This window comes from Oncorhynchus mykiss, chromosome 17, assembly GCF_057628025.1.
Source record: "Oncorhynchus mykiss isolate SJ-2025 chromosome 17, ASM5762802v1, whole genome shotgun sequence".
Classification (NCBI taxonomy): Eukaryota; Metazoa; Chordata; class Actinopteri; order Salmoniformes; family Salmonidae; genus Oncorhynchus; species Oncorhynchus mykiss.
Window position 1 is genome coordinate 16,621,831 of NC_143038.1, and position 10,670 is coordinate 16,632,500.

The following is a 10,670-nucleotide window of genomic DNA, read 5'->3' on the forward strand; positions in this document are numbered from 1 at the left end:
CCTCTGCCTTCTCTTTATTAAGCTCTAATAATAAAGGCAAGTATTTTTCTTTAAAGACATGGGAACGTCTGTGTGACCTCCTACACTGAGTTAGAAGTTTACAAAGGCTACAATAGAGAATGCTAACCTCTTGCCATTACCGGTAACAGCGAAGGTTAGCATTTTACATGATAGCGAGGGCGCTATCATCTTTGTGCTTCTCCATGTGACTGTATAGGTGTTCAGAAACATCTTCTATTCTCGCATGCACTAAAAGTGACTCCAGAATGACAATACAATATTCTGTATTTAGTTACTATTGGGCAAGACATGATACAAAAGACACCCAAAAACAAACTGCAAATGCTGAGTTTGTATATAGTCACAAACGTGATGTGGTCATTGTGTGCCAGGGATATGGGACCAAATACTACTACTTTGACTACTTTAATACACTGTGGGTATTATTAAAAACTTGAAACTGAATTTGAACGTGTTTTCTTGTTTGGCCGGCTAGGAGCAGCGTCTGCGCTACCTGAGGCTGCAAGAGCAGCGGCAGCAGCAGGCGTCAGAGCAGGAGAGACTACGTCAGCTCCGTGAGAACGCTGAGAACCAGGAGACCAAGCTGCGGCGGGTGCGGGCCCTCAAGGGTCAAGTGGAGCAGAAACGCCAAAGCAACAGCAAACTGGGTTAGTGCCAAGGTTGGGAGGGAGGAGTCGAGGACACTCGATGAAGAGGGTTTTTTTCCCCAACTTGACACACTCGACATTGCTTCACACAAAATGCCACTGTTTTAGCTGGTTGGCTTTGGCCTACAGCGTACACCCAGCTAACTACTTGTGGGTCAAAAGAAGATTCCAGGTTTTAGTTTCCAGAATATTTTTTTTGTCCAGTTTTCTGTGTATTCCGAGAATGTACACCTGACAGTTATGGGAACGTTGTGTATTAAGGTTATTTATTTGGACATCAAAAAAACTATTGAACCTGAAGGTGCAATTTTTGGGGGAATGTTAGCTAAAACATTTCTCAATAATTAATAAAATAATAATAAATAATAAAAACTCAGAACATGTTTAGGTTTAAGATCAAATCTTGAAGTTAACGGAACATTTAGATTTTGCTTTGAACTAACACATTAGCATTCTCTAAATGTTACTTTTCAAGTTTGACATGTCTGTCCTTCTGTCTGTCTGTGTGTGTGCATGCTTGCACGTGTTTGTTGATTTGCATGCGTGTGTGCCTGGCCATATAGTGGAGGAGATAGAGCAGATGAACGGGCTGTTTCAGAGTAAGCAGCGCGAGCTCCTGGTGGCCGTCTCCAGAGTGGAGGAGCTGAGCAGGCAGCTGGAGACCGTGAAAAGCGTCAAGATGGAGTCTTCTCAGGACGGCCCGAGCTCCGCCGGCGAGCTGGAGCGTCTTTACAAGGAGCTGCAGGTAAGAAAAGGTCATATTAGCCTGCTTCCACACAAGTTTCTTTTTGCGGCATTTACAGGTAGACTCTGCAAAATAACATCATGAACACAGCGGGACGACAAACATACACTATATGACCAAAAGAATGCGGACACCTGCTTGTCGAACATCTATTTCCAAAATCATGGTCATTAATATGGGGTTGGGTCCCCCCTCTGCTGCTATAACAGTCTCCACTCTTCTGTGAAGGATCTCAACTAGATTTTAGAAGATTGCTGTGGGGACTTGCTTCCATTCAGCCACTGATTTCAGCATTAGTGAGGTCAGGCACTGATGTTGGGCGATTAGGCCTGGCTTGCAGTTGGCATTCCAATTCCCATAGGTGTTCGATGGAGTTGAGGTCAGGGCTCTGTGCAGGCCAAGTTCTTCCACACCAATCTCGACCAACCATTTCTGTATGGTCCTTGCATTGTTCATGGGGGCGTTGTCATGCTGAAACAGGAAAGGGCCTTCCCCAAACTGTTGCCGCAAAGTTGGAAGTACAGAATCGTCTAGAATGTCATTGAATGCTGTAGTGTTAAGATTTCCCTTCACTGGAACTAAGGGGTCTAGCCCGAACCATGAAAAAGAGCCCCAGACCATTATTCCTCCTCCACCAAACTTTACAGTTGGCACTATGCATTCAGGCAGGTAGCGTTCTCCTGGCATCTGCCAAACCAAGATTCATTGATCGGACTGCCAGATGGTGACGCGTGATTCATCACTCTAGAGAATGCGTTTCCACAAGTCCAGATACTGATGGCAGGGAGCTTTATACTACTCCAGCCGACTCTTGGCATTGCGCATGGTGATCTTAAGCTTGTGTGTGACTGCTTGGCCATGGAAACTCATTTCATGAAGCTCCCAACGAGCAGTTATTGTGCTGATGTTGCTTCCAGAGGCAGTTTGGAACTTGGTAGTGAGTGTTGGAACCAAGGACAATTGATTTTTACGCACTACGCGCTTCAGCACTCGGTGGTCACGTTCTGTGAGCTTGTGTGGCCTACCACTTCGAAGCTGAGCCGTTGTTGCTCCTAGACGTTTCCACTTTGCAATAACAGCACTTACAGTTGACCAGGGCAGCTCTAGCAGTGCAGAAATTTGACAATCACTTTTTGGAAAGGTGACATCCTATTACGGTGCCACGTTGAAAGTCACTGAGCTCTTCAGTAAGGCCATTCCACTGCCAATGTTTGTCTATGGAGATTGCATGGCATGTGTGCTCGCTTTTATGGACCTGTCAGCAACGGGTGTGGCTGAAATAGCCTGACCCACTAATTTGAACGGGTGTCCACATACTTTTGTATATATAGTGTATACCCCAGAATAAAACTGTTGTCTCTGAAGTTTTCTTAGAGCTTTTCTTAGAACTCAGTAGAGCTTGGTTTGCCTCGGCTTAGTTCTGCTCAGTAGTGGGAAAAGCTCTATACACACACACTAAGCTGACTCTAGCTCTTTCTCACTTCTCCTCCCGATTTAAGCTGAGGAATAAACTGAACCAGGACCAGAGTGCCAAGCTGCAACAGCAGCGTGAGAGCCTGAGCAAGCGCAACCTGGAGGTGGCCACCATGGACAAGCGAGTGGCCGAACTCCGCGAACGCCTGTGGAAGAAGAAGGCAGCGCTACAGCAGAAGGAGAACCTGCCCGTGAGTCAAGACGAGGTTAAAAGTTAAAAAGCTTTATTGTTCCCTTAATGCAGTGTTCATCAGACCACATCAGCTCCACATGTATTGGAACTAAGCTGAGGAGTGGGGCCAGGGACATGTATCACCAATACATAGACAGAGCAGTCCACGAGATCGATGTGATGTGTGCAGGAGTAATCTTTTACTCCTGCGTCCCTACATCAGGGATGGGCAACTTTTATGGGGGTGGGGGCCACAGAAAATCCGAACTTATCACGAGGGTCCACAGTGGCTCAAGTGTCGAGTACCCAAATCCATACTTTTGGGGGCACTTAAGTGAAATTTTGTTGCCCCACCTCACCATGCAAGTAAAACGTTTTAGCAGCCCCCTTAACTCTCAGCAGTAAGATGAGACCCCGACTGAGTTCCTAAAAACGTTGTTTTTGTTATTATTATTATTATTATATATTTTTATGGAAAATGATCCGCGGGCCTACAAAACCGCAGGCCACCCATCCCTGGCCTACATAAGGTAACATTACATATTATAAGACTCATAATAAGATATGATTAAGGCTCATACTAATAAAGCATCATACCTGCTAACTTTAGATAAAGTGTTACCCAAACATTCTCCAGGTCCCCACAAAGAGCCAGGCCCTGCAGCCGTGTGGACCCTCCAGGGTGGCGGCCGTGGGCCCTTACATCCTGTCCTCCACCGCGGCCCCAGGGCCTCCGGTGCCCAGCCGACAGGAGCTCCTGATCAAGCCTGCCTACCCTGATGGCACCACCACCTTACCAATGCCAGACTCCTCCATGAAGGCCCCTCCTAGACCACTTAAACCCTACTCCGGTAAAAAAGTTGTTTCGTTATGGATGATTTTACTTTGTGTGTTCAATTGCGATTTTGTGTTTGTGAATGCGTTGGAAAGTGAATGCGTTGGCTGTGTGTTAGTGTGTGTGTAACTGTGCAGTAGTAGATTGTGCACATCTATTTGCATTTTGCAATTCAAGTGCTCTTTCCATGTGTTAACACTTCTCCACGCTCGGACAGGTTTCCAGTCATCCAAGATGTCCAAGCTGTCCGACTGGTCCAGCTCCAGTGCGGAGTCCAGCGGCAGTCATCATGGCATGTCCTCTACTCTGCCTCGCATGTCCAGCCTCTCCTCACAGGGCTCAGGTATCTTCCTTAGACTTGGCTAGGAACCAGGGGTCAGTTCCACTGCATGAATGAACAAATCCGAATAGGAAAGAATGGGCAATTTTGAATTAAAGAAGGGAATTCTTGCAAAGGCCATATTATTTCGAAATTCATGTCAGGTCACCCCCTGAGATGTAGCATAGTCTTTTATTAAACTGATGCTGGGAATATATTCAAAATAAAGACTGGTTACAGTGATTGTGATGTGTATTTGATTCTTACCATCTTGATAATGTTCGGTTAACGTTCTTATGTGAATGTCATATGGTTTGGATAATATTCTAATATGACATGGATGTCATATGGTTTGCATAATGTTCTAATATGACATGGATGTCATATGGTTTGCATAATGTTCTAATATGACATGGATGTCCTATGGTTTGCATAATGTTCTAATATGACATGGATGTCATATGGTTTGCATAATGTTCTAATATGACATGGATGTCATATGGTTTGCATAATGTTCTAATATGACATGGATGTCCTATGGTTTGCATAATGTTCTAATATGACATGGATGTCCTATGGTTTGCATAATGTTCTAATATGACATGGATGTCATATGGTTTGCATAATGTTCTAATATGACATGGATGTCATATGGTTTGCATAATGTTCTAATATGACATGGATGTCATATGGTTTGCATAATGTTCTAATATGACATGGATGTCATATGGTTTGCATAATGTTCTAATATGACATGGATGTCATATGGTTTGCATAATGTTCTAATATGACATGGATGTTATATGGTTTGCATAATGTTCTAATATGACATGGATGTCATATGGTTTGCATAATGTTCTAATATGACATGGATGTCATATGGTTTGCATAATGTTCTAATATGACATGGATGTCATATGGTTTGCATAATGTTCTAATATGACATGGATGTCATATGGTTTGCATAATGTTCTAATATGACATGGATGTCATATGGTTTGCATAATGTTCTAATATGACATGGATGTCATATGGTTTGCATAATGTTCTAATATGACATGGATGTCATATGGTTTGCATAATGTTCTAATATGACATGGATGTCATATGGTTTGCATAATGTTCTAATATGACATGGATGTCATATGGTTTGCATAATGTTCTAATATGACATGGATGTCCTATGGTTTGCATAATGTTCTAATATGACATGGATGTCATATGGTTTGCATAATGTTCTAATATGACATGGATGTCATATGGTTTGCATAATGTTCTAATATGACATGGATGTCCTATGGTTTGCATAATGTTCTAATATGACATGGATGTCATATGGTTTGCATAATTTTCTAATATGACATGGATGTCATATGGTTTGCATAATGTTCTAATATGACATGGATGTCCTATGGTTTGCATAATGTTCTAATATGACATGGATGTCCTATGGTTTGCATAATGTTCTAATATGACATGGATGTCCTATGGTTTTGATCATGTAAATGTCATGTGGTTCAGATATTGTTCGGATGTGGTTTCCTCTGTGGTTGCAGGAGATGCCGAGACCCTCAAGGACCAAAAGGGGCGTCACATTTCTATGTTTGACGCCCCGCCTCCCCTCCCCTCACGGAACAATCAGAGCAGCGAGGACCTCTTGAGGGATGCCCAGGTACTGCACTGATTTTCAGAAGCATTTTAGGAACCTTTCATTTTTTTTGTTATATAACTAGGCAAGTCAGTTAAGAACAAATTATTATTTACAATGATGGCCTACCCTGGCCAAACCCCAGACAACGTTGGGTCAGTTGTGCGCCACCCTATTGGACTCCCAATCCTGGCCGGATGTGATACAGCCTGGAACCAGGGACTGTAGTGACACCTCTTGCACTGAGATGCAGTGCCTTAGATCACTGCGCCACTCGGGAGCCCATACAGTATCCACAAGGGTCATACAGTATACTTAAAAGATGCTCCCTTGCTATGTTTCTCCCTACCGGACTTCCTTTCTTGCTAGAAATGATCACAGACCCACAGAGAATGTGGTCAGAGAGATATAGATTATTTCACTCTCCATTGTTTAGCTTTTTCCAAAAATGCCTGATTAGTCAATGAAGCAGCTTCAATCTATTTTTGATATACAGGGTTGCATTGTTTTTTAGTTTGAGATTTGATTCCTTCATGGCCCACATATGTAATAGTGGATATGTGTGTGAACTGTCAGTTGCATTGCATAAAACCAGCTGTTAACTGACATTTGTTGCAGTGATATTACTATGCATTTCATTTTCATCATACTATGTATGTTACGGTCTTCTTGACTCAATAGGCTGGTGGTAAGGCTCTGGGCAAGGTGCCACCTCCTATCCCTACCAAGCCCCCGACCTTCGGTAAACCGCCCTACAGCACAGGCACCTTCCCGGGCAAGGCAAAACCGTCCGCCTCCCTCCATCTGTGTGCACCTCCTCCCATCCCCATCCACAGCCACACCCTGCCTCTGCCCCCCAAGCAGGAGGCTCCTCCGGCGGCCACGGTGCGCCCCTTCACCCCCGATCCTCCAGAATCCACAGTGGCCGTGCCTGTCCTCCAGAAGCCACAGACGGTGGCGGCCTCCTCCATCTACTCCATGTACACCCAACAGCCCAGGACAGGCGGGGGCACTCTGACACGCACGCAGCCCAGAGGTGAGAGGAGCCATGGGCTACTGTAGTGTCTTGGCTAATCCTGTGACTCTGTTACTAAACTGAGTAATTTGTTAAAATCATTCTGCAATTTCTGTTTTGCAAAATACCTGCCTTAAATGTCCCTACTTACAGCCTTACTCTTTTTAAAAAAAGATGTAATGGGGATTGTGTTAGCGTGCTAGATTGTTTTATAGCTATGAAGCAGCTTGCTTGATCCCATTCACACACATTGACCATTCACTCTTTCTCTGATAGTGTATGGAAAGCCAGTTATCCCAGGCAGTGGGGGGCAGCAGTCGCTCCTTCAGGACTCCGTCTATTCGGGGGCCGGCGATTTCGAAGTGGACCAGGGGGGTCCCGGTCTGGCGCCTCCGGCCCCTGAGAGCCAGGGGGGCCAGGAGACAGAGCGGGCCCCTCGTCCCCTCAGCCCCACCAAGCTCCTCCCCTTCATCTCGCACCCCCACCGGCACCCTAGTGACGCCGACCTGGAGGCCCTGCGCCGCCGGCTGCACCATGCCCCGCGGCCCCTCAAGAAGCGCAGCTCCATTACAGAGCCTGAGGGCCCCGCGGGGCCCAACATTCAGAAGCTGCTCTACCAGAAGACCACACTGGCAGCCATGGAGACTGTTGTGGCGTCTCCCTATGAGGGTGAAGGTGGAGGAACATGGAAGGAGGGCGCCAGTGCCGTTGGAGCCCGAGACCGCACGGTTATGTCCCAAGTTTTTGCCGCCGCAGCGTCCCTCGCCGAGACAGAGAAAGACGCACAAGTGCCTCCACCTCAGCCGCCCTGCTCGCCCATCCCAGAGCCCTCTTCCTCCTCCAGCCACACACTGCCCCAGTCGCTGGAGGAGGAAGAGCCAGAGCCCTGCCCCCCGCCCCCCCATCAGACAGAAGCCTACCTGGAGGAGTACCCACCCTACCCGCCCCCTCCATACCCCAGCACGGGGGAGCAGGACCTGGGGGAGGACACCCTCAGCATGCAGGCTCCGGAGGTCACGGGACAAGTCACTCTGCCACCGGTATGTAGCCACACCCACATCCTGTGTCCAAATGCCCCATACTAGCATACTACATAGTATGAATTCATATTTTAGCCAAACATACTAAAAGGGCTGCTGGTGTAGATGTTTGGGGTACCTGGATGGTGAGATATTTGGTATTGTTTGGTATTGGGGAAACCATTTCAACTGATGTATTGTTTGTGTGACATATATATATATATATATATATCAAACAGTTGAAGTCGGAAGTTTACATACACTTAGATTAGTCATTAAAACACTCCTCAAAGCTTGGAAAATTCCAGAAAATGATGTCATGGCTTTAGATGCTTCTGGAGGTGTACCTGTGGATGTATTTCAAGGCATACCTTCAAACTCAGTGCCTCTTTACTTGACATCATGGGAAAATCTGAAGAAATCAGCCAAGACCCCAGGAAAAAAAATTGTAGACCTCCACAAGTCTGGTTCATTCTTGGGAGCAATTTCCAAATACCTGAAGGTACCACGTTCATCTGTACAAACAATAGTACGCAAGTATAAACACCATGGGACCGCGCAGCCATCATACCGCTCAGGAAGGAGACGCGTTCTGTCTCCTAGATATGAATGTACTTTGGTGCAAAAAGTGCAAATCAATCCCAGAACAACAGCAAAGGACCTTGTGAAGATGCTGGAGGAAATGGGTACAAAAGTATCTATATCCACAGTAAAACACGTTCTATATAAACATAACCTGAAAGGCCGCTCAGCAAGGAAGAAGCCACTGCTCCAAAACCGCCATAAAACAACTGCACAGGCGGACAAAGATTGTACTTTTCGGAGAAATGTCCTCTGGTCGGATGAAAGAAAAATAGACCTGTTTGGCCATAATGGCCATTATGTTTGGAGGAAAAAGGGGGAGGCTTGCAAGCCAAATAACACCATCCCAACCGTGAGGCAGGGGGTGGCAGCGTCATGTTGTGGGGGTGCTTTGCTGCAGGAGGGACTGGTGCACTTCACAAAATAGATGGCATCATGAAGGAGGAAAATTATGTGGATATATTGAAGCAACATCTCAAGACATCAGTTTTAGCTTCGCAAATGAGTCTTCCAAATGTACAATGACCCCAAGCATACTTCCAAAGTTGTGGCAAAATGGCTTAAGGACAACAAAGTCAAGGTATTGGAGTGGTCATCACATTGCCCTGACCTCAATCCCATAGAAGATTTGTGGACAGATCTGAAAAAGCGTGTGCGAGCAAGGAGGCCTACAAACCTGACTCAGTTACAGCAGCTCTGTCAGGAGGAATGGGCCACAAGCTTCCCACAATAAGTTGGGTGAATTTGGGAAGGCTACCCAAAATGTTTGACCCAAGTTAAACAATTTAAAGGCACTGCTACCAAATACTAATTGACTATGTAAACTTCTGACCCACTGGGAATGTGATGAAAGAAATAAAAGCTTAAATAAATCATTCTCTCTGCTATTATTCTGACATTTCACATTCTTAAAATAAAGAGGTGATCTTAACTGACCTAAGACAGGGTAATTTTTACAAGGATTACATGTCAGGAATTGTGAAATACTGAGTTTAAATGTATTTGCCTAAGGTGTATGTACACTTCCGACTTTAACTGTATACACCCACCTGAGCATCTGTCTTTTTCAGCCATCTGTGTTTGAAGGGTGTAATATCCACTTGTCACTAGGGCTGTTGCAGTGACCATATTACCTCCACACCGGCAGTCATGAGTCATGACGGCAGTAAAATTCCATGTGACTGTTGAGTCACGGTAATCTCCTCTTATGCACTCTGGACATGCGTTGGTAGTACCCAACTCCCTAATGACCATCAAGTCCTAACGGCCTGGTACTCAGCGCTATGTTGTTCCTCTAACCACTCTGACATCAATGCAAATACAATGGAAAATCACATCAAACACTTATCATCAAAACAGTATCATGATTTTGAAAATTCACCTCACTGTGATGATCAATTTGAAGGAGTTCAACAACCGGTCAAATTGACTGGAAAACATGGTCATTCTGGATATTGTTTCAAAGCCTAACACAACAACATCGACAGCTCTTTCTGAGGTGATTAATTCAAATCCCCCGTACGCATATTAGAGTTTATGTACAGTTGAAGTCGGAAGTGAATACAGTGAATTATAAGTGAAATAATCTGTCTGTAAACAATTGTTGAACAAATTACTTGTCATGCACAAAGTAGATGTCCTAACCGACTTGCCAAAACTATAGTTTGTTAACAAGATATTTGTGGAGTGGTTGAAAAACGAGTTTTTATGACTCCAATCTAAGTGACTAAACTTCCGACTTCGACTGTGTACGCATAACCTTTATATGAACCCAAGCCCCCCCCCCACAAAGAGAATTAATTTAAATAATGCTTGTGTCATTCTGTAATACATAGCCTACTGCATATTACACACGGCAAAAAAAAAAAAAAAATAATGATTTAAGATGTCTTTGGTACATAATTGGTCTAGCTAGCCTATACTACAAAATGAAACATATTCAAGTAATCCCCTTTGAGTGTGGACTGTATTATTATCCATACTGAATGGACTGGTTACCTTTTATTCTATACTCCAAATGTTCTATCCATGAGTCTGGGAGGGAACATATAGGCCTAGGCGATGCTATTGGTTCACAAATTGAGCTGTGCAGCTTACAGAGTTAATTAACCTATTCTTATAGACAATTTGTGTTTGATTTTGAATAGCCTAGTAATAGTGCATTTTTTTTAATAGGTCATAATTAAAAGGCTGA

General features: G+C 44.6%; 1 protein-coding gene across 5 annotated transcripts in view; it reads left to right on the forward strand.

Annotated features, from left to right (window-relative positions):
- LOC110493802 (apoptosis-stimulating of p53 protein 2) overlaps positions 1 to 10,670 on the forward strand; it is a 45,136-nt gene that overhangs the window by 21,867 nt on the left and 12,599 nt on the right. For 2 of the 5 annotated variants that reach the window (XM_090204935.1, XM_021568297.3), the window contains exons 6-13: positions 497 to 668; positions 1,232 to 1,413; positions 2,913 to 3,077; positions 3,696 to 3,909; positions 4,111 to 4,236; positions 5,769 to 5,884; positions 6,542 to 6,896; positions 7,152 to 7,915. In XM_090204935.1, the coding sequence (XP_090061061.1) occupies positions 497 to 668; positions 1,232 to 1,413; positions 2,913 to 3,077; positions 3,696 to 3,909; positions 4,111 to 4,236; positions 5,769 to 5,884; positions 6,542 to 6,896; positions 7,152 to 7,915 (2,094 nt within the window). Of the gene's footprint in view, positions 1 to 496; positions 669 to 1,231; positions 1,414 to 2,912; positions 3,093 to 3,674; positions 3,910 to 4,110; positions 4,237 to 5,768; positions 5,885 to 6,541; positions 6,897 to 7,151; positions 7,916 to 10,670 lie in introns of all 5 variants that reach the window. The other 3 variants (XM_090204934.1, XM_090204933.1, XM_021568296.3) reach the window with 2 other exon arrangements.